Source organism: Bos indicus x Bos taurus, chromosome 7 (genome assembly GCF_003369695.1).
Source record: "Bos indicus x Bos taurus breed Angus x Brahman F1 hybrid chromosome 7, Bos_hybrid_MaternalHap_v2.0, whole genome shotgun sequence".
In the NCBI taxonomy this organism is placed as follows: domain Eukaryota; kingdom Metazoa; phylum Chordata; class Mammalia; order Artiodactyla; family Bovidae; genus Bos; species Bos indicus x Bos taurus.
In genome coordinates this window covers 27,724,510-27,748,904 of record NC_040082.1, presented here as the reverse complement: position 1 = coordinate 27,748,904, position 24,395 = coordinate 27,724,510, and the positions used below count along the sequence as shown (strand labels likewise).

Below are 24,395 nucleotides of genomic sequence, written 5' to 3'. Positions count from 1 at the left end.
ACTGCAACTATTACATACCTCAGTGGAAGGAAGACGTGGGAGTAGGATTTGCAACATGAGCTATACCTAGATTATGTGAATGAGAATACTAAATACTCAGGGATATGTATGCTCAGTCACTCAGTCGTGTCTGACTCTGTGACCCCATGGGCTGTAGCCCAACAGGCTCCTCTGTCCATGGGATTCTCCAGGCAAGAACACTGGAGTGGGTTGCCATTTCCTACTCCCAGGGATATGTGTCCCCTTTCAAAAAAAATTAAGCAAAAGAATTCAGTTCATTTTAGTTTTAAATCTCAACAAGTTTATTTTCTGAGAGCCAATTTCTCTAGATGTCTAGAACTAAAAGACATTTTTGGATGGACAGAAAAAGTCCCTATGAAGTAGACAGTGTTAATATGCTTAAGTAGAAGAAACCATCTGTAGAATTAGTGATACATGACCAAGTTTCTGTCAAGTCTGCTGGTGTACCAGCGCTAGCTCACCAGTACCTTCCGAAGACCACTTATTTCCTTGTAACTCCACTGGGTGTGATTCAGAGTGTCCAAGATCATTTATCATTTCGTTGGACTTCTTCAGTCCCTCTGCTTCATGGCTGAGCTATTTATGTAACATTATTCCACATGGGAAAGCCCAGCTGTTAAAAGTTTTAGAATCAGGAATAAGAACACATTTTTATTAGATCTTTCATCTTGTCCACAGTGTGTTTTTCTTGGTTTAAATATGAAAACAGTATGCTAGCTCCTCTGCCATAACTCACTCTCCTGTACATGTCTTTGGGGCGGGTGGGGGGAGAATGCCCGTGTTGTACTTCTGGGGTTCCAGAATGAGGCTTATATAAAACTGAATCTGAAATCTGTGTGGGATTGTGTAGTCACCTGTTGAGTTTGAACTCATATGCCCGGGGTAGGCACTGCAGAGGTTAAAAACAACAACTATCGATTGGTGGGAGCAAGGGAAGGATGTGAGTCAAAGAGGAGTTTAGGGGGTTAGAGAGTTTCAGTAATAGAAGGAAAGTTGTACTATTTACAAAAATAAACTCAGAGAAGCAGATTTAGAAGGGATAAACAGCTTTGTTTCGAAAATGTTTTGAATTGCTGGGAGGCCATCCAAGTGGGTCTTAAGAGGGTGTGATGCTCTTGTAATGTGTCAGCTTGGTTGATACATTGCAAGCTTGGCCATCCTATATTTTCTAGAATTCTTAGTTTCTTATAGTTTGGTTTGAGTGGGCTACGTGACAGTCTCGTGTGAAATTTGGGGGGCAAAGGTGAAGCTACCATTTCGTTAGTTCACACAGGTTGTCATAGATGCACTAACCTTGTTAGCATGAGGCAATGGCTTGACCTATAACTATTCCACTTTCTCCTCTAGTTTTTCTGAAACTGAAAATTGTGTTTAGCTCCGAAGTGATGGGCACTGGCTTCCTTCTGCAGGACATCCATAGCACCAAGATTAGAGCAATAACTGACATTGGTTGCAGTCCAACCTGAGGCTTCTTGCCTGTCCTTTCGTATTACCTACCCTGTGGAGTTTAGTTGCAATATGAGTGAGATCCAAGGACAGCCTTATAGACCCTATACCTCTAATTTCATAATCAAGTTATTGATTCATCCTTTATACGAGTCTCCCATCATCCTTTATACGAGTCTCCCAGTACTTTCTATGGCTCAAAGCAACTGCATAATTTGGTCCATTTTTCTATTTAGCTTACACCATTCTTTGTCTCAGTTCATGCTAGTTTCTTATCAATTTCTCCACCTCAAGTCCTGAGTTCTTTCCCATCTCTCAGTCCTCAAGTATGCTGTTCTTTCTGACTCCTGGCTCATGCTCTTTTCATCTGCAAGTTTTAGCCCAGTTATCAATTTTATGGACTGGCCTTCTCTGACTACTCCATCTAAATCATCCTTTGGTGTCTTCAAGGTCCTTACTAGAGGTTGTGTATGCTTACCTAATTATTTTGGTTAGCTGGTCTTCACTAGATTCTAGGTTCTGTGATAGCAGCTTTGTCTTGTTCCACATTGGATACACTGACCCTGGCACACAGCCAGTTCTCAAAGGATTCTTCTAGAAACAGAAAAGGAGTTATGAAGGAATCTACCTTGTGTGGCAGACATGTAAGAGGGATTACTTTTCCGTTATTTGGCAGTATAAAGATTATCCTGAATTCTACCCTTATTTCTGTTCTTCATTGCAAGTCACATTAATTGCCCAGTGATTCAGGAGCCATCTCAATAGTTTTCTATGTCCAGTTTCCAAATGTTAAGAGATTCAATTACATCTCTTTCCAGGGATGCTTGTGAGGGCAGTTCTTAAATATAAAAACTAGTATTGGAGTTGCCAGTTTAGTATGACTACAGTTTTAAGTTATGGGTTTAGAACTATTGTTACTATATGTTATTTTGGGTGTGATTCAGTCAAAGCTCAGAACAGTGACCCATTAGAGATCTGAATGAGGTTTAGATCACATACTCATAAAACTAAATTTTCTAAAAACTCATCCAACTTTATTATCCTATATTTTGCATTCTACAGCTCTCTTAATTTCATACTGTAAACTTCTTAAACATATTTTGTAAGTCAAAGTATTCTCATCACTTTCCAAGATTTAATAGTTTCCCCCATTTGGGAATAACATTAGCTACAAAGTGACCAAAGAATAAACAATACTTTTATTAAATAAAATCAAAAGGAACATCGTATCCTGTTTTGCAAAGGCCCTAATGAAATGTTATAGTGTTCTGTCTTCCAAACTTTGTCTCCAATGTCAAATCTTTTGGTGTTAAACCTTAAGTTTGCAGATCTCTTTAAAACTTCACTACTGGAAATATTCCTTTTTTGATTCCTTCTTGAAATGCCTTATGCCTTAAATGTTATCTTTAAATCAGTTTAGTATTTTTGTAAAATATTTTTCCAGCGTTTAGCCTAGACATACTACTTGATCCAAAATATTGAAATGGCTTATAAATTGTACATTTTAGCAATTTGGGTACAAAACCTCAATCACGACACATTTGCTCCTAGGCTACTTCCCTTGCCAAACAAAGCTCTAACAGTAGTAGTGTCGGGCTATTTTGCAGCTTCTGTGTGTTCTCATTCTCTACAAAGTATGTGTGAAGTGACTTACCCTTATTTCCAATATTATGTTTCTCTTTTTTTCCCTCCCAGCAATAATGTTATGGTTGAGGATATTAATGCAAACCCTTTGAACAGAAAACAGATTTTGCTTTCCTACTATGTTAAACTCAATAGTCCCAAGCAAAGCCATTTTGAATTCTTTTGACATAAGTTGAAAATCAGAAATTTAGTGATTTTTATCAGTCTTACATCAACCAGTCTTATATCAACTGGTAGTTACAATGAAGCAGTGAGGGTGGTTTAAACTATACATTGAAGATACAACCAGGATATTGGTTTTCTACTTTTATCTGAAGTACTTTTTTGAGTTCTAAACTCAACTAAAAATACAGTTGTTGTAATTTCATTTGGTTAAGTCAATTCTTTCCAGTAACAGGTCTAACAGATTTGTTTGTGTAAATGGAGGGCTGGGAAGATAACAGTAGAAAGACCATGCTATCCAAAGCAAGGCACATAGTACATGTATGTTTTTTTCCTATTTTTCAACAAATGGTATAAATTGGTTAAATAATCTCACTCTGATGGATATTGCTCACAGATTTTGACAGCTACTTGCCAGAATATTTGGGCATCTGAAGGCTCTTAGTTGAGGACAGGTTGAAAGTAATTTTCAACAATTAACTGTCACTTTCACTCAGAATCAGATTTCCAATCTCTGGAGGGAATTCATGACTTCGTATTTAGTCACTTAGACTCTTGAAGGCTCACTCAAAGAAAGAGCAATGTAATACTATAGACTGAACAGCTTTAAGATGCAAAACAATACAAAAACTCCCCCAAACCAAACCTGACCAGCCACAAATTAAAATGCAGGCAAAACAGAAACATATCTATTTGCATCCTACTCAAAAGGTGGCAATTTCAATACTTTTAACTTCTAAAACCCTCATTCATCTGACCAAAGACAAAAGTAGGAGGCTCTTGTGAGTTCATTTTGATTTTTATTACACACCACAGATATGTACACTAACCAGAGAGTAGGATGCTTCTTTGTACTCTCAAAATCACAGGAAATGTATTTCTACCTACCCTCTTTTTTGCAATACTTTAGTGGCATTTCAGACTACCATCTTGGAACTGGTTTAGGGCCAAGTAAAGGAAATCATGGAAGGCAATATATATAGCATAATCACGAGCTATTTTTGGAAGCTAGTAGTATCTACTACTTCTATAGCAGTAGAAGCTAGTAGCTAGTAGTTATTCTCAGGCAGACTGAGAGTAACAGGGCTGTACAGTATTAAAAATGCTATTACTCGGGTATTAATTTTGTTGTTGTTTAGTCGCTAAGTTGTTTCTGACTCTTTTGAGACCCCACAGACTGTATACCGCTAGGCTCCTCTGTCCATGGGACTTCCCAGGCAAGGATACTGGAGTGGGTTGCCATCTCCTCCCCTAGGGGATCTTCCCAACTGAGGGACTGAACCTGTGTCTAATGCATCGCAGGTGGAGTCTTTACCACTGAGCCACCAGGGAAGCCCACTTCTTTTGTTCATCTCCTCTTATTAGTTAACAGGGAAAGTAAAAAAAAGGGGGTCTGTAAGAATCTTTCATTCTTGTTTTCAACTTCCTGTGATACAGTATCTTCTCAAAGGGTTTGAAAGGAGCACATCTCCTTTAGACTGGAAAGACTGGAAATCTCTTCTGTGCACCCAGCAAATGTAGAAATTACAACCATCTTCACGTTTGCACCTGTGCTTTAATAATCCTGACTACCCTTGGCATTGATAGAGTATGAGCTGCAAAGTTCCTAAGACTACCTGACCTCACTTGTAAGTTACCTTGGCTTTCTATGCTATCCATGTGTCTCTGAAGAGGATGCTATTGTATTCTTGGTCCAAAATAAGGTTGGCATGGATATATTCAATCTTTTTTACACATACACCAAGCGAGGAATTTTTTTCCCTACATTTTTTTTTGTCAGGCAAGAGAAAACACATTCCACTTCAATTTTGAGGTAGGTAATGAGAAAAATACAGGACCCTTTAGGATCTAACCTCTCTCCACCTTTCTAGGCTTATGTCTTAATGTAGTTGACCCTTGAACAGTGAGGGGGTAAGGGGTGCTGACTCTCTATGCAGTCCAAAATCTATGCATATCCTACAGTCTGCCCTCCATAACTATGGTTCTATATCCGCAGATTCAACAACTTGGGATTGTTTATTACTAAAGCATTTACTACCGAAAAAAATCCAACATGTAAGTGGAGCTACACAATTCAAACTTGTGTTGTTCACGGCTCAACTCCACTTCCTAAGTGGCTTTCACAACAATCAACGTTCTGATGATCCATAATATATATCCCTGGTGCATTTGCGTATTGCTCTTAAATTCAGTTTAAGCATTGCTTCTCTGGAAGGAAGTTCATATCTCTGATTGAACTATCACCTTTTTATTTTCTTCTAGAATCCTGGTATTATCTTGGTAATAAATGCTATCATATTGTACTTCATATAAATAACCTTATTTCTCTCTCACCCGCTACATTATGAACCACTAGAGTGAAGAAACTGTACTTGTCTTTCTATCTTCACTGATAATAGACCGAAGGCATTCTACTAATGCCTCTTAGAAATGTTGAAATATAAATATTCTATTTACAAGTGCTAGGTTTTTTCACAAAACTAGCCTGAGATCTGTTCATTTTTGACTTTGTGAACTTAGAGAAGTTATTTCATTCAAACCTCTATTTTGTCCTAGGTTAGGACTAGATTGATCTGCATTTTACTAAGATGATGGTGTCTATTACAAGTTACATACTACTACTTTTCCCAGCATAAAAGGGCTATTTTTGAACTTGATGATGCAAAGAACATTTAGGATAGTAGTGCCTGGCATAGCAGCATAAGCATTAACAGGATACTGGACTTGTATCTAAACTTTTTTAAGCCACAGATGGAATTCAACAGACTATGTGTTCTTTTGACCGTCTTTTTATGACTGCCTGGAAAGAAGATACGCTCCTGCCATTGGTACAGCTGAAGCCAATCAGGAACTAAACATCAACACAAAAATTCCAAGCAAGCTGGAATCAAGATTCTGGAGCCAGGAAGGAGATTAGGGAGAGTATTCAAATCTAGTAAACTGTGGACTTTAGTGCCCATCATCCCATCCGGTCTTGCACCAAGACTATGTGATACAGGCAGAACCTCTGATGTTTAAATTGATCCTTAATCCTCTTCTGCAACCTGTTAAGACCACAAAAGCAGTATCTGAATATTCTGTGGACTACTTAACTATCTTCTCTGCCCTTTAGGTTAGACAACAGGCTTCAGTGGTAACTCTTTGAAAAAAAAAGAATATGCTGACTGCCTTTTTTCCCCACAGAATCCTGTGATTTTTTTTTCCCACCTCCCAAAGATCTTAAGTTTCAAAAAGTCAGAATGGAGTCAGAAATAAGCTGTTTCCCACTTTGTTCAGCACCTATACCCGGAAAAAAAAAAAAAAAAAAATGCTTATATGTTGCCATAAATTTTCCAAAGAAATTATTTCTACCTCTACTTCCACCTACCTCCTCTGAAATTCCAACTTAAAGAGATAGCCTAGAACTGATTATCTAGAATATTCTTGCCCTCTTCATATTAGCTTTGTGTTAGTAAACAACTAAAAAAGTTAGTTGACATAGCTTTAGGAAAACCTAGCTGGCAGCAGAGTTGGACAACAGATGGCCACTCAGAAACTAGACCCAGGAAGGTTACTTACTCTCTGTATGCTGATAAGAGTTCTATTTTGGGGAATACCCTGAAAATCCTTGACCTAATGCAAAAGCCCAAGAGACAGTGCAGGTAGGAATAATTGTCATAACCTGATTACCTGTCTAGGGCAAAATATACCATTTAAATCAGCTATAGATAAGCCAGAAATGTACAATAAAAAAGATACTGACAGCCTACAGAAGCTTTCATCTTTTGCAAAAAACAAACAAACAAAAAAAACCCAGCAACATGTAACAAGATTTTCTTAGATGTTTCCTAGAATTCTTACTAAGCACCTTAAAGTAGTCATAAAAATAAGTGACTTTTAGTTCCGTACTTTGTTTCTGCAGAAAGAGCTACTAGCAGGCTCATTTTATAATAACTCCAAACAGTTTTTTCTTAAAACAAAACAAAACAAAAAAGGTTTAGTCTTATCTTTATGGCAATTAATAGCTGACAACAGTATCTAATTAAAACTGTAACAGGCAATTTTTAGCTAAGAAGCTCTCCTTCGTTTTGAAATTTTAACTGAATTTTGGTTGAACCTTAAATGTTAACCATAAATGTGTAATAACTGCTCTACTACAAAATCTGTAAGTCACATTTCCAAAATTCCTGTTGCCTGGATGAAAATTACTGAAGGTTTTCCTTTATCAACAAAACTCAAAGACATTTATGTCATGGCATATGGTAAGTAGATTTGAAAGCTGTTTATCATCACTTACTAAGTTACACAAGATTCCAGTTCAAGTTGATATAGAAAACATAAACTAGATTGAGAGCAATGTATTAAATAAACAAAAACACAGTTTGTATTTTGGGGTAATTAAAAATGTACAGACCTAACACTAAAAAGAATGAAAAACACATCCAAGATTATCATTCTGTAATTGTTCTGTTTAGCTCTTTTTACTCTAAGCATGTAGTCTTATTTGGAGAATGACAGCTGGTCAAATTTTTGCTTAAGACATTTATCCATACTTAACCAGAGGTTTCAGAGATAATAACACCAGTCAGGTATTCTGAATTATTTTATGTTAAATAGGAGCATTTTCTCAATAGTCTTAACATTTTCTCTGAAGTCACATCTATCTTCCTCCTTAAGAACTACATAGGCTTGTTTTAAATAGTTTAAACACCTGTAATAAACTACAGATTGCTAAGAGTAGAGGTACTCTGGTTAATGCTCAAAATGGTATGGCCAGAGGAAAAGCCAGCATTATTAAATATGAATGCAATCCTTATACCAACACAAATTGAACCTTTTTTTTTCCAATAAAAAAGCTAGTCTGAAAAAAAGGTCTCATTCTATAAAGATTTATCATTTCCAAATCACAGTGAAAGGAACTTGAATAATTTACCAATTTTGTTTTCTACTATGTGCCTTAAAGATACCTCACTAAAGACTGGTATCTAGCACAAAAGAATGACATATGCAGAATGTAATATTGTAGCGACAGTACTGAGGTTGATTGTTACAGACACATTTCAACTCTGCGTATTAAATGTTACATCCTAATTATTTATATAGAACATTGGTCCAATAACAAAAATGGAGAACAGCAGCTGAAAGTGTAGCTCATTCAATGTTGAGAGATAAAAGGGTTAACCATTCTTTCCACTATTTTCGGCAGATCAGTCCTTTTTTGTCATATTTAAATCTGATAGCGACTGGAATTCTGGCGTTGTTCCAAGCTACTGTATGAAAAGGATGCTGAAGGCCATCACGATACAGCACACTGCAACATACGGACTCTTCCGTTCACCTGGTGGAAAAGAGGCAGTTAAATACATTCATGTTATCTGAGTGGTGAACATAAGGTTATTACTACAGGGAGAGGCACGTACAAACCAAGATAAGATTTTTGCCTATGAAGTCCATACACTTAGGGGCAGGGGCAAAATGAACTACATGCAACATAAAAGTAAGTACACACCAGAATGAACTAAACGATACCGATCTAAGACCACCTCTTTGTCATGTCTTTAGAAAACACTGGATTCGCCATTTTAGTGTCACTGCATAAACCTACATATTGAAAAATGTAACAAAGAATGTAGGATAAAGACCCAAGAGGAATTATCTCAAAAAACTTGTAAGGGGAAAAAATAGCATTCCTGAATGAAAATAAACAAGTATTCAACAAAACTGCATTTTAAAAATCAACATCACATAGAATGTCAAAAAAAAAAAAACAAAAACACGTTAGAGAAACCTAAACTATTTCTGAGATGGATTTCGTATCAAATCTTTTATAGTATAATTACTCTGGGTTAGAGACATAGAACAATCACTTCTGAATTAGTCAGTTTTCACATGTGTTTAAGGAGTGTCTGTTTATAGCTGGAGATTTTCCTTTGCATAAGTAGATCTGGAGTTGGCTTGTGCGATTGTCTTGCAAACAGAGATCCTGTGATTGTGAGCTAACTCAAACTTATCTTGTTCATTCCTGTTTCTTCAATAATTGCAAGACTGTACATACAAGGCACCGGGCATTTTTGTGCTGCTTTGAGGGCACACACGAAAGGAAGAAGGAAGGAAGGGGAAAGAGTGAGGACGTGCTACTTCTAGGAAAAAGCCTGAGTCTGTACCTGGTTCCTTTATAGAAGGGCTTCTCTGGTGGCTCAGAGGTTAAAGCGTCTGCCTGCAATGCAGGAGACCAGGGTTCGATCCCTGAATTGGGAAGATCCCATGGAGAAGGCAATGGCACCCCACTTCAGTACTCTTGCCTGGAAAATCCCATGGACGGAGGAGCCTACCAGGGGTCGCAAAAAGTCAGACAGGACTGAGCGACTTCACTTTCACTTTCCTTTATAGAGATGGTTTATACTCCCCTCACCTGTGTTTTTCTATGGTGTTTAAAATAATTTCTTTTCTAGTAACTAAGTTCCTTAATTCACTTACCAAGGTTAGTTAATTATTTCTGGAAAATGTCAATCTTGATCACTCTTAGCAATTAAAACCTTGAAGGTCATTATTTTCAGAGCTCCCTCACTGACATCATAGGGATACAACTGGTAAGTTTTTATCTTTATATCTATTCAATGGCAATATTCGTATGACACATTTTACACACATACAAACAAAATAAACATTTGGTGTTTTTCAGAGTGTTCTATCCACAGACATTTAATGAACTGTGTTCCAACTAAATGAAAATTCAGAAAGTGAGAAAATACAGTTTTCACAATATGATCTCAACTGGAAAAAACAAAAAAAAACTAGAAAATAGTGGTGTTCCTTGTTTTTTAGCAATGCTGATTCTTTCAGAGTAAAAAACTCAAGTTATCCAACAAAACAAGAACAAAAATCAATCAGACCAAAATTTCAGGTAGATCTCATAAGGAAGCCTGTCCCTATTTCCATAGGGCTGCTGCTGCTGCTGCTGCTAAGTCACTTCAGTCGTGTCCGACTCTGAGCGACCCTAGAGATGGCAGCCCACCAGGCTCCCCTGTCCCTGGGATTCTCCAGGCAAGAACACTGGAGTGGGTTGCCATTTCCTTCTCCAATGCATGAAAGTGAAAAGTGAAAGTCTAGATACCCTTATTGTCAAATACAGCCTTCTTAAATACTAAAAGAAGAAATTAATACTGTCCTAAATTTGCCATCTGCTAAAAATTAATTTTTGAGGAAGTTCTTCTCTTCCTCATCCTCCAACTTAGAATACTATGATTTACATATGGGTTTCATTTTCCTGTTTTTAATTTTCTTAAAAGAGACTGCCATGTGGTAGAGCTAAACATCTTTAGTTGAACTAGGGTGAGAATGTTACTTCTTGTCTGGTCTGAGGTCTCTCTAAGTGAATGTGAAACAGTTGCTGTACTGTGATGTGTAACATGATAAGATGCTCTGGCTGGGCCTTTTCCCATTAAAATTGCATCCTTTCTTTGGGGATATATTCTGTGTCAAGATAAGAGGAACATGTGGTTGAGAAAGCTGCATATCAGTACCAACATTTTCTAAAACCCTTTGCCAAAATGAAAAGCTAATGGTTTTCACATAATTGGCAATATGTGAATAACTGAACTATTTAACCTATGATATTCATGCAGTCAAGAGAGGAAAATGGAAATAGATGGGCAAGCAAAAAAAGAAAAGGTATAGTTTATAATTAGACATAAAAATAGATAATACTAACAGGATATTATTAAGAAAGCTATAAACTAGATGTCTGAAACCTTTACCTACACTTCCAAGCAACAACTGTGAACAAAGTCACCTGGATTAGTTACTAATGGAGTTGTACAATGTTTTCTAATATATTACATAAAAAAATGGATTTAAAATGCCTTAACATTTTCACCATAAGCCAATAATTTTAATGTTCGTATGACTCTAATCCTGAATATTTATTGGAAGGACTGATGCTGAAACTCCCATACTTTGGCCACCTGATGCGAACAACTGATTCATTGGGAAAGACCCTGATGCTGAGAAAGATTCAAGGCAGGAGGAGAAGGATTAGATGGTAGGATGGCATCACCAACTCAATGGACATGAGTTTGAGTAAGCTCTGGGAGTTGGTGATGGACAGGGAGGCCTGGCGTGCTGCAGCAGTCCGTGGGGTTGGAGAGTCTGACACGACTGAGTGACTGAACTGAACTGATGACTCTAATCCAGTGATATTCCCTATCCCCTCAAACTGTCCATAATGTTTTTTTTTTTTTTTTTTTAACTGAATAGCTGATTTACAATGTTTTAGATATACAGCAAAGTGTTCAGTTATACAACCACATACATGTAAATATATACATACAGATATATTTATATATTTTTTCAGATTTATTTCCATTAAAGATATTACAATATAGTGAATATAGTTCCTTGTGCTATACTGTGCTGTGCTGTGCTTAGTCGCTCAGTCGTGTCCGACTCTTTGCAACCCCATGAAATGTAGCCTGCCAGGCTCCTCTGTCCATGGGGATTCTCCTGTCAACAATACTGGAGTGGGTTGCCATGCCCTCCTCCAGGGGAACTTTCCAACCCAGGGATCGACCCAGGTCTCCTGCATTGCAAGCAGATTCTTTACCTTCTGAGCCACCATAGTAGATACTTGTTATTTATCTATTTTGTATGTAATAGTATTTGTTAATGCCAATTTCCTAATTTATCTCCCCACCTTTGTTTTCAATGTCTGCAAGTCTATTTCTCTTTTGTAAATAAACTCAAGATTCTACTTGTAAGTGGTACAATATATTTGTCTTCTCTGTCTGACTTACTTCACTTAGTATGATAATCTCTAGGTCCAACCAGGTTGCTGCAAATGGCATTATTTCATTCTTTTTTTATGGCTGAGTGATACTCTACAGCTGCAATGAACATTGGGGTGCATATATCTTTTCCTTTTCAAATGATGGTTTTCTCTGGATATATGCCAAGGAATGTGACTGCTGACTCATATGGTAACTCATTTTTTGTCTAAATAACTCAATTTTGTCTAAGGTATCTCCATACTGTTCTCCACAGTGGCTGTGCCAATTTACAACCACAGTGCAGGATGGTTCCTTTTTCTCCACGCCCTCTCCACCATCTATTATTCAATGGCCATTGATGATGGCCATTCTGACCAGGAGTGAGGTGATACCTCATTGTAGTTCCGATTTGCATTTCTCTAATAATTAGTGATGTTAAGCATCATTTCATGTGCCTATTCATGTATGTCTTCTATGAAGAAAATGTCTATTTAGATCTGCCCAATTTTTGACTGGGTTATCTAATATTTAACTATACAAGCTGTTTGTGTATTTTGAAAATTAATTTCCTTGTCGGTCACATCATTTGCAAGTATTTTCTCCCATCCCATAGATTGTCTTTTCATTTTGTTTATGGTGTCCTTTGCTGTGCAAACACATGTAAGTGTGATTAGGTCCTATTTGTTTATTTTTGCTTTTGTTTCCTTTACTCTAGGAGTTGTATCCAAAATAATACGGTGCAATTTATGTCAGAGAGTCTTCTGCCTATATTTTCCTCTAGAAGTTTCACAGTATCTAGTCTTAAGATACTTAAGACCTAAATATGTGTTTATTTTTGTACGCTGTTAGAGAATGTTCTAATTCCATTGTTTTACCTGTGGCTGTAAAGTTTTTCCAGCACCACTTATTGAAGAGACTTTTTCTCCACTGTATATTCTTGCCTCCACTGTTGTGGATTAATTGATCATAAATGCATGAGGTTTATTCTTGTCCTTTCTCTTAAAGGACACCCACAAAATTTCCCATGTTTTAGCACCCAGGGCCAAAGCAGTGACTTGATAGGAGCCTCAGTCAAACCTACCTTCTGGCCTTGGAGAATCTCCTGGAGAAGCAAAAGGCGACTGCATCTTACCTTCGGGACACAGACACTGATGGGAGCCATTCTGAGTTACTTCTGTCATATGGACACTGGCAGGCACCACTGTAGAATCTTCCCTCTAGCTTATGAGTGGTAGGACCCAAATGTGTCCTTGCCCAACAGCTTACAGGTGAGTGCTGAGACACCTCAAGCTAAGCAACCCATCTGGTAAGAACAGAGCCACATCCATCAGCAGACATGCTGCCTTAAGAGCCCACAGCTGCCTCTGAACATGGCCCTATCCACCAGAGGGTTCAGTGCCCCATTCCACTTACCAGTGGGCAAGCACCAGCCCCAGAAACCCATGGAGCCCAGTCCTGTCCTCAGAGAAGCCTGCTCTAGCCTCTGGATCAGCCTCACTCTGACAGGGGGCAGACACTAAATGCTAGAAACTTAGTGACAATCCTGCAACCTACAGACTCAGACTGCCCCCTAAACCCCCATCGCAGCAGGCCAGGCCCTGCCCTGGGTCCAGTTGGGACATGGTCTGGCCCACTGGCAGGCCAAGTTTCAGAACACCCTAGACACTGTACCAAACTGTGTCAGGAACTCCTCCCCATCCCCACCAGTGGTGCTGGGAAAACTAGACAGCTACATGTAAAAAAATGAAATCAGAACAGCTAGTTCCTCACACTATATATAAAAATAATCTCAAAGTAGATTAAGGACCTAAATGTAGGACTGGAAAACATAAACTCCTAGAAGAAAATAGAGTGGAATACTCTTTGACATAAATCATATTTTGGGGGACATATCTAAAGGAAACAAAAGCAAAAATAAACTAACTGGATCTAATTAATGTTAAAAGCTTTTCCACAGCAGAAGAAACTATCAACAAAATGAAAAGACAACCTATTGAATGAGACAGAATATTTGCTAATGCCATGACTGATAAGGGATTAATATCCAAAATCTATAAACAGTTCATACAACTCAACATCAAAAAAAACAACCCAATTAAACCTGGGCAGAGGCCTGAGAGAAAGTTTTTCAAAGAAGACATACAGATGACCAACAGGCAGATGAAAAGATGATCAACATTATTAATCATCACAGAAATGCAAATTAAAACCAAAATGAGATGTCATCTCACACCTGTTAGAATGGCTATCATCAGAAGGGACACAAGAAATGTTGCTGAGGTTATTGGTGGAAATGTAAATTAATGCATCCTCTATAGAAAACAGGATAGAGGTTTCTCAGTAAAAACAGAACTACAATATGACCCAGCAATTCAAACATACAATATAACCCAGCAATAAGACCACAGAACTGGTCTGTGGCCCAGAGGTTGAGGAGCCCTGTTACATACTATTTTGCATCAATTACACTTCAATAAAAAAAAATTATTGGTGAATAAAGTATATTTTAATTCATTTACTTACCAATTATTTGAGAATCTAGTATGTGCTGGGCATTGTGTTAAATACTATACATAATGTTATGGGACAATGAATATTAATATATATTGTTATCTAACCATTTACACACTTAAGATGCTACTAACTTTATTATGAAAAGTTAGAAGATATCCACGTTTACACAAAGTTCAAGAATGATCACATACATGGATTCAAGAGATGAAATAGTTCATGTTTTCTAAAAGCAACTAGTAAGAGTCTATGACTTACCAGAGGACAATTAGATAGTTGCTCAGCAAGCCTTTCATGAAATGCAAAAATCATCCTCCATTGTGGAAATGGTACATGTTATATGAAGCAGCATGCTCTACACAATGTGTGCATATACATACATGCCTGTAACCTCAAAACCAGGAATGCAGACTGTTTACTGTCTAAATTACAGAGACCTTTGACCTGCTTTCCATCTCCCTATTAGTATGTGTGAAACTGTTTTAAATAGAGTCAAGAAAAGAGTTATGTGGAACTCTATAAAGTACTGCAAAAAGGTACACAACTGGGAAGTCTGCACTTTAAAAACTGACATTTGGTTTGTTTGAATATAACTGGCCAACAGTTTACAGCATAAGAAAGTACAGAGGTAATAGACAGAGACTCACCAATTCTGGCACACTTCCAAAATATACCCAACAACCTGCAGAAAATAAAAAAGTAGCTACCGATTACTGGGAAAGACAGATTATTCAGTATCATATAGGTAATTTATTACATACTAGCATTTTAACTGCTGATGTATTGCTTTAAACTGAAATTCATTTGATACTGAGCCACTACTTATTTAGAAAAGTAGGACACAATAGCTCATCAACCATCAATGTACAGAAACTATTAGAAATTGGAACATATGTGGTGTCACAGGTTGGGCCCAAAGTAAATTAATGTAAGAATGGCAAAAATTTGCACAAGAGCTTACTATTAAAAGATTAATTCAATCAACTTCAAGTGCTTTACCTTCAAAAGCAAAAAACACATAACGCTGATTTAAATAAACATTAATTTTGAAAAAACAGTAAATGGACACAGTTGGTTTTGGATAAATTTTGACATTAACTGAAAAAACTTTCCTGAATGTAGTTCTATATTTAAATGATCTATAATCATGAACTCCAATGACAGTATTTATATGACCATAACATTAAATGAGGAGGAATACAAAAATATGAGCCTATATTTCCATGTAATATATTCAATATAACATATCTCAACATAAGAAAACATTGGTTAGGGATATTGTATATGAAACTATAATTTCATATAAAATTAAAAATACATATTTAAAATACATATATTCTGGAAATACTAAAAATTAGACTAATATTTCTATTTCAGTTCCATGAATAAATATATTATAAATACATATTATATGGATATATCACTTATTTTGCAAGTATTAAAAAACACCAGCTTAAAAACAATGACATTCAATGAATAGATTATAGACAATTATTTTGATGTGACAAAAGAACAGAAATATATATAGTATTACATATGGTTACAAATCAAGATAAATTAACATTAATATTACTGCAGTGAATTAGAATTGTTATAGGAAGAAAATCATGTTTATATTTGAGAGAAATTATATTTTCTTTGCCCAAAGAGATGGCTGGCAATAAATCATTATATTGGAATGGTTAAGACTGAAAAAAAAAATGCTGACTCAATGAAGTTCCATACATGTTCCTCCTCTGAAGTATACAGTAATTTCTTGACATCATAGCAAAAAGTCCCTTAGTTCAGATTAAATGAAATGGGCAAAAATATAAGTATTGTGAACGATAGGAATTCTGACAGGTGAAACTTCACTATAGGAATAAAAAGGACAAATGTATACTCTTGAAAGCAAAGGATCAGGGCTAAACTGTGCCTAAGTTCAATTCTACTTAATTGGCTGCATAACTATGAGCAGGTTATTTTATCTCATTTTAACAGGGTTGCTATAAGGGTTACATGAGTTATTACACAGAAAGTCTTTAGAACAGTGACTAACATGTGCTGTGTTCAATATTACATAGGCTAAAGGTATGGACAATAACTCCAGGTATCACTAACATTGGCTTACACTTCATCAAAAAATGGAAGACAACTGGTTAGTGATCTGCAATGCCCTGCAAACTTGATTCTAAAAATCTATTGATTATAAAATGAATTATTGACTCAAAGCTGCTCGGGTTGAGGTATTCAGAAGTAGGACACTTGAAGTTCCTCTATGGGAAGCTAAGGGCCCTTCAGAACAGTCTGAAACCATATCATCATAGTCAAGGTCTTTTCAGGTCTTATAGTCTAGAAATTAGCATCAAAGCATCAGTAGGAAATTGTTATAACAGAGCATATTAAAAGCTACTTAAACGAAAAAAATTCCTAATTTGGCAACATAAGAGATTATTTGGTACTGCTTTGGCCTTTTTCACATATTTCCCTACCTAGACATTTACACGATATCCCAAATGCTAAAAGGAACTTAAGCTGGTAAACACCAATACAAATATGCTGCTTAGTTTTTAAAGACATAAGCCAGTAAGCATATATGCTGATAAAATTATAAAGTCTATGAAAATAGGAAAGTAGACAAAATAGCAACTCTTCTCTGCTGCTTTTAAGTTCTATACTATTTGAAGCAGCAAAAAATGAAGTTGCTATTTTCAACAGTGAAGTTATTAAGAACTCATTTTATCTAATTGGTCCATTTTATCTAATTAGTTCACTTAAGCATGGAATACTCAGTATAATCAAAGGAAAGTCTACTATGACTTTCATAAATATACATTTTTAACAGAAAAGAACAAGGACCAGTAAAAATGTCTTCCACAGAAATTATTTCATTTGTACAAGTCAAAATGTAAGGAGCTTAACATTTGTATAGAGACAATGTTTTTAGGGCTTCCACTGTGGCTCAGTGGTAAAGAATCTACCTGCCAATGCAGGAGACATAGGTTTGACCCCTGTTCTGGGAAGATCCCACATGCCGAGGAGCAACTAAGCCCATGAGCCACAGGAACTGAGCCCACGAGCTGCAACTACTGAAGCTTGCCTGGCCCAGAGCCCATGCTCCTCAACAAGAGAAGCCCCTGAAATGAGACGCCTGCACACCACAGCTAGAGAGTAGCTCCCACTTGCTGCAAATAGAGAAAAGCCCATGTAGCAAGCAATGAAGACCCAGCACAGTCAGAAGCAAACAAAAAGTTTTTCAAAAAACCTTTCAAACAGCTAACTGTATCATATATACTCTGAAATGTAAAAATAGGCATGCTATTTCTTTGCTTTTATGTAGGAGAAATATACTACTACTCAACCTCTACTGTAAGGTTGGCAGCCCTGAGAACTCCTTTTTTAATGTAGCATGTTGTGGATGTATTCCTGCTTCCAAAGGAATGAGAAGCAGACATTTCCACCACATGCAGCCTACTTTGTCACAGCACCAGAAATGTACAAATACTCTGTTCTACCACTAAGTGATTATTCATGAATGAAATACATTCTTTATTAAACATTATGTATTAGAAATCTAAACTAACAATCCATGAGATCGTTTACTGCATTCTACCATATGCTTTGTTGCTGTTGTGTAGTTGCTAAGTTGGGTCTGACTCTTCGCGACCCCATGGACTGTAGCCCGCCAGGCTCCTCTGTTCATGGAATTTCCCAGGCAGAATATTGGAGTGGGTTGCCATTTTCTTTTCCAGGGGATCTTCCCAACCCAGCAATTGAATCTGTGCCTTCTGCACAGGTGGATTCTTCACTGCTGAGCCACCAGAGAAACCCACAGGGGATTGCAGAGAAAGGGAAGGAGGAAATCAAATTGTTTAGCTGAGTAGAAAGGCTTCTTGTACAACTAAGCAACAAATAAAATTATGTAATTTCAACAAAGGGACTGAAGACTTAGTGCAATAAGAGTTCAGAGAAAAGGTCAAATGATAAGAACATAATCTCTACAAAGGAAGTGAGAAAAACCCATGGACAAATAACATGTTTTCCCCTTCAGTAGGTTAAATAAAATGCCTTAGGATGATAGAGACAGATCATCAGTTTATTGGATAAGATTATAGATCTTCATTATTCAAAACTGGGTAGGGGTTCTCTATGCCTTTATAGATGTTCAAACAAACCTACACAATAAAAAGAAACAGTAACAAAAGCCAAATGATTTAGATAATGGAATGTTTGAATAAATGTTAATTATGACCCCAAAGATATAATGCAGTTGAAGGGAAGATAATTATTTCCTCTCATAGTTGAATATCTACTACTTTGCTTCTTGTAGGAGATTTTTTTAGTGGAAGAACAGAGCCCGACTTTGCAGTATTCTAATTAGAACTTTTCCTTTCCATCAAAAACAAAAAAGGTGGAGATAATTAATTATTCCTATGTGAAGTGTTCTATTTCATCCTATTATTTCTTAAGATGATTAAGGATCTTACTATGAAAGGCTTAAGACAATTATTCACAGAATTAATCTGTAAGGCAAAGAAAGTTTAGACAGTTTTCACCATATGGTCTCTATTTTTTTTTTTAATAAAATTGTCCTTCTGGTTGAACTCAACATGTATTTCTGTATGAGAAACATGGCACTTAAAAATTTTAAGTCTATGTAGTATCGCATTAAGCTCAATTTTGGCAGGAGTGTTAACATACAATTAAAAGGGATAAGACATGCCCAAAACTTAACTTTTATTATTGCTTTAAGAAAGCTAAATTTCTCCAAAGATGTTTGCTTTATGATACAGCTGGGGAGCCTATATGATTAGAGCAGTCCTGGAGTGGAGATGGGATGTCTATACTAGTACTGTAGTGGACACAGTGCTTATAAACTGTTTCATGCTTTCAAGATAAGATAATGGATTTTACTATAAAAACGAAGGCCAAAACCTGTCTCTGAAACTACTAAACTGTAGCTATAATTTCAGAAAGAAAAACTATCTCATCTTTTAAAATACTTTTTTTTTTCAGTCCAGCACACTTCAGGTAACTTCTGATATTTATCTTTTTGGTAAGAATCTATGAATATAAAGATTTGGATTTTTTAAAAACAAGGAAAAACAATGTAAAAAGTTATTTTTACATAATTTAGTTTTTCCATAAAATTTTACATAAAACTTATAATTTAGTTATACACACTAAATTACATATAGAAATTAAATTACTTAATGACTTTTAATAGTTGGCATTTAATATCTCTAAGAACTAACTTGGGTGATTAAACATTATTAGTAACATACCCAGTTTTATTTCTGTCCAGGAGGCTGGGTGCCAAGGATCGGATATAAGCACAGGTACATATAAGCAGCAAGATTACAGTCAACAGACTCTGAAAATTGAAAATGGCAGACTAAAAAGAGAAAAAGAAAAATTAATGTCACAAGATAAACTGCAAAGGTAAAAAAAAAGTCAGACAATTCCATATTAAGAATCACATTTTTTTCTTCAAAAAGGCAAACAGAATGACATGTCTGAGAACGCTTTTTAAAAGCAGAAAGAAAGTGAGGTCGCTCAGTTGTGTCCGACTCTTTCCGACCCCTTGGACTGTAGCCTACCAGGCTCCTCTGTCCGTGGAATTTTCCAGGCAAGAGTACTGGAGTGGGTTGCCATTTCCTTCTCCAGGGGATCTTCCCAACCCAGGGATCGAACCCGGGTCTCCTGCATTGCAGGCAGACGCTTTACCATCTGAGCCACCATAGAAGCCTTAAAAGCAAAATCACAAAGTATTTTGAGACCATACCTTCTTCTCCATTCTTTGGGCTAAGGAATTCAGAAGATGCAACAAAAATTCTAAATTCAAGAACTTAAAAATACCACCAAAAATGTTACAAATCCAGAACAGCTCACCAAAGCCAAACCAATAATTTATACAGATGTCCTAGGATCCCAGACTACTAGGCAGAACATACGGTCTCCAAGCTCTGCAAGTAAGCTGGCTATGCAACCTCAGTTGAATACTGCCCTCTCTAAATCTGTTTCACATCAGTAAAACTAGGTGGAGAATGGGGAGACAGACTCAATGCTGGCTCAAGATTTTTCAATTCTGAAATTCTTTTAGAATAAGAATGCTTTAAGTAGTCACGTTCCATGCATTAACTAATAGTTGTCAATTAGGTTTTGGTGGAAAAAGGACTTGCTCATTCACTGATGATACTTTAAGATAAAAAATTTAACACAAGAATCTGTTCTTAAATAAAACTGTTACACATTTATCATAATACTCATCCCTAAAGAGGGGACAAACTGAATCTCTAGCACCTAACTATCGGACAGCCACACAGTGGGAGCCCAATAAGAGATGACGGAGTAAATACTACAATTTTTTAAAAACACAGGAATGAAAAAAAAAAAAACAACACAGGAATGCTACTGTACATACAATAAAGAACAACTTTTCTATTATATACAGGTAGCTAAAATATATCAATCTCACACAGTAGCCAACAATATATTTACTTAGTAGACTCAGAAGTACTTCCTGAGGGGGATCAAGATGGTGGAGTAGGATGTGAAACTCACCTCTACCAACAAAACACATCAAAAATACATCTACATGTGGAATAATTCTCACAGAAAACCAACTGGAAATGGGCAGAAGATCTCCTATATAACCAAAGCTGCAAGAAAGATCTCCATGTAACCAGGTAGGACAGGGAAAAAAAAAGGCATCAAGATGGGACATCAAGATGCCTCTGGTAGGCATGTGTAAAGGAGAAAGGGTCTACACAGGTAGGCTTGGGAAGCATCCTTGCCTGCTGGAACAGACAGAGGGGTTTTAGGGGCCTAGACTTGATAGCAATGTACGCGTGCTGGCTTGCTAACAATCAGGGTGGAGAGAGACTGGTGCTGATGGCTGCACTTCACCACACTTCCCAAAGTGTGATCAGGTTGGGCTAGAGCTAAGCAGTGACTCTTCACAGACACGCTCTGCAGGAGGACTCCATCTATTAACAGCTGCAAGGAGCCAGCTCTCAGGGTCTGGTGTTCCAGGTCTAGCCACAGAGCCCACAGTCCCGAGGCATGAGGAAGATGGGCACCTACCAGAGTAAAGCAACTAGAGATTCATTCCCTATGGACTGAAACTCCAAGACGAAAATAGCAGCACAAATAAGGGAGGAGGCTGGGCCCTGCCCAGACCACACATTTCTCATTCAGCTTCTCATTCATTTCTCATTTAGGGAGTCATGAGACCTTCTCGACCACATTCCTGCAGAAAGGCTCCCTGGAGGTCAAAGTGGGAGTGATGTCAAAGGATATTCTACCCATATGCCTTTTTGGAAGAAGTCATCTTGGCTAAGAGATGTGTCCTCACACATGGGAGGATCCTGAGATATACCAAATATGGACTGTGAACCAGGCAAATCAAAATGACTGGCCAAAAGAAACCTGGAAGAAACTACCCCATAAAAGTAATTCAAACTGCCATGAGGGCGTGACTCAGCAACTCTTGAGTCTACCCATGTGTCTATCCACACATACTGTATTCTTTTTTTTCCCCTTTTAACAAATACTTTACTTGTTTCACTACTTTCCAACTTTGTGGGTACTCTTCTGCAAAGCTAAAGGGCCAGGGCCTTGTCACTGACCACTGGTCTAATGGCTAGGATTGGTGTTCTCACTGCCACAACCTGGCCTCAGTCTCTGGGTGGGAACTCAAGCCCTGCTTCAAGCTGCTACAGGCTGAAGCCACCTGAGATCCATCTGAAGCACCCCTAAAGTGGAGGTGGGGGTAAAGGGGGAAGGAGTTGGTGGGTGGGTCTGGGTTTTGGCAGTGGTATGGGGTGGACTTCGATATGCACAGAAAGGCATGTCTCCAGTAGAGAGCCCCTGTGGAGGAGTACTCAGTGCTCCAGGTCCACCCTCTTCCCACCTCTGCTTGGAGCTGGATCTGAGGTGGACAGGTCCTGAGAGAGGCCTGCCACAGAGGCAGTTAAGGTCCCAGGAAACAGCACAACCATCTTGATTCACGCAGCCACAGTGCCCTGGCCCCTAGAACCAGTCCAGTTGGCACCACAGCCTACAGCTCAGCACTATATCTGGGACAAACACAATGGAAAAAGAGAAGAAATTTTGGGCTGCATATGGGCAGAACTGTGGCTGTCAAAAATATTGCACTCACACAGACTATACAGGGGTGCTCCCATATTAAAAACACACCTTCAAATCCATAGTAGAGAACTGTTTCTCTTAAATTCATAGAGCCAGAATGAAGTTAAAAAATATGAAAAAGCAGAGGAACTACTCAGATTTAAAAGTACAAGAAAAATTCCCTTGAAAGAAATGAAACAGCCCTCACCAGTCTCCCAGACCCTGGGTTCAAAAAGGAAGAAAAATGTTATAGGAATTAAAAAAGATAACTGTTAGAAATTCAGATCATTGTAACAAGGAATTAGCAACTATAAACATGAACCAATCAAAGGTAGACAATACAATTGCTAAGATAAGAGCAAATATAGATGCAATCAACAGCAGACTAAATTACAGAGAACAAATAAGTGATCTGGAGAACAGAATGATGGCAATCACTCAATCTCAACAGCTAAAGAAAAAATTCTAAAAATGTAAACAAGAGATCTCTGATGTATCGTTTTGTTGTTGTTGTGATTTAGTCACTAAGTGATGTCCAACTCTTTTGATCCCCATGGGCTGTAGCCCACTAGGCTCCTCTGTCCGTGGGATTCCCCATGTAACAATATCAGGTTGCCAATTCTTTTTCCAGTGAATGTTCCTGATCCAGGGATCAAACCTGCATCTCCTGCACCAGTAGGTAGATTCTTTACCACTGAGCCTTCAGAGAAGTCCATCTGGTATATCATTAACAATTCAGGGGTCCAAAAAGAAGAGAAATAAAAGGGGACTGAAAATGTAGCTGAGGATATCAGGACTAAAAACTTCCCAAACCAAAAGAAAGAAACATATTCAGGTACAGGAAGCACAGAGGGCCCCCTTAAAGATGAAAGCAAACAGACCCACACCAACACATATCGTAATTAAAGTGGCAAAAATTAAAGACAAAGACAGAAGTCTAAAAGCAGCAAGAGAAAACCAAAGAGTCATATTCAAGAGAATCACCATAAGGCTATCAGCTGAATTCTCTGCAGAAACTCTGTAGGCCAGAAGGGAGTGGCATGATATACTCAAAAAGTTCTGAAAGAGAAAAACCTACAACATATTAAACCCTGCAAGATTATCATTTAGACTAGAAAGATAAAGAATTTCTCAGACAAGCAAAAATTAAAAGAATACAGCAATTCTAATCCTACCCTAGAAGAAATATTGAAAGGTTTTCTCTAAAGAGAAAAAAAGCAAGCCTTAATAGGAAAAGGGGAAATTACAATAGGAAAGGCAAGCATATAAAAGGATTAAGTAAGTAAAGTCACTCAACTTTACTTTGTCCAACTATTTGTGGCCTCATGGACTGTAGCATACCAGGCTCCTCTGTCCATGGGATTTTCCAGGCAAGAGTACTGGAGTGGGTTGCCATTTCCTTCTCCAGGGAATCTTCCTGACCCAGGGATTGAACCCGGGTATCCCGCTTTGTAGGCAGACGCTTTACCACCTGAGCCACCAGGGAAGGGAAGTTCTATCATTTAAAGAAGCCAGTACATTGACTGAAAAATAAGAAAAAATGACAAAATGCCAAGTAGACATAGTTATGTGTCAATATACTTAAAAACCTGGTTTAGTTCAGTTGCTCAGTTGTGTCCGACTCTTTGCGACCCGATGAACCACAGCATGCCAGGCCTCCCTGTCCATCACCAACTCCCGGAGTCCACCCAAACCCATGTCCATCGAGTTGGTGATGCCATCAAACCATCTCATCCTCTGTCGTCCCCTTCTCCT

General features: G+C 37.6%; 1 protein-coding gene and 1 non-coding gene across 2 annotated transcripts in view; both read right to left on the bottom strand.

Annotated features, from left to right (window-relative positions):
* Positions 1-4,056: 4,056 nt before the first annotated feature.
* TMEM167A (transmembrane protein 167A) overlaps positions 4,057-24,395 on the bottom strand; it is a 47,905-nt gene continuing 27,566 nt past the window's right edge. Inside the window, exons 2-4 of the mRNA XM_027545682.1 lie at positions 19,793-19,902; positions 15,176-15,210; positions 4,057-8,590 (exon numbers count right to left, since the gene is read on the bottom strand). Of these exons, the coding sequence (XP_027401483.1) occupies positions 8,520-8,590; positions 15,176-15,210; positions 19,793-19,902 (216 nt within the window). The 3' untranslated portion in view covers positions 4,057-8,519. The remainder of the gene's footprint in view (positions 8,591-15,175; positions 15,211-19,792; positions 19,903-24,395) is intronic.
* On the bottom strand, positions 17,840-17,977 carry LOC113896752. Its single transcript, XR_003512121.1, has one exon. It is a non-coding gene; the product is annotated as a small nucleolar RNA U109 (small nucleolar RNA).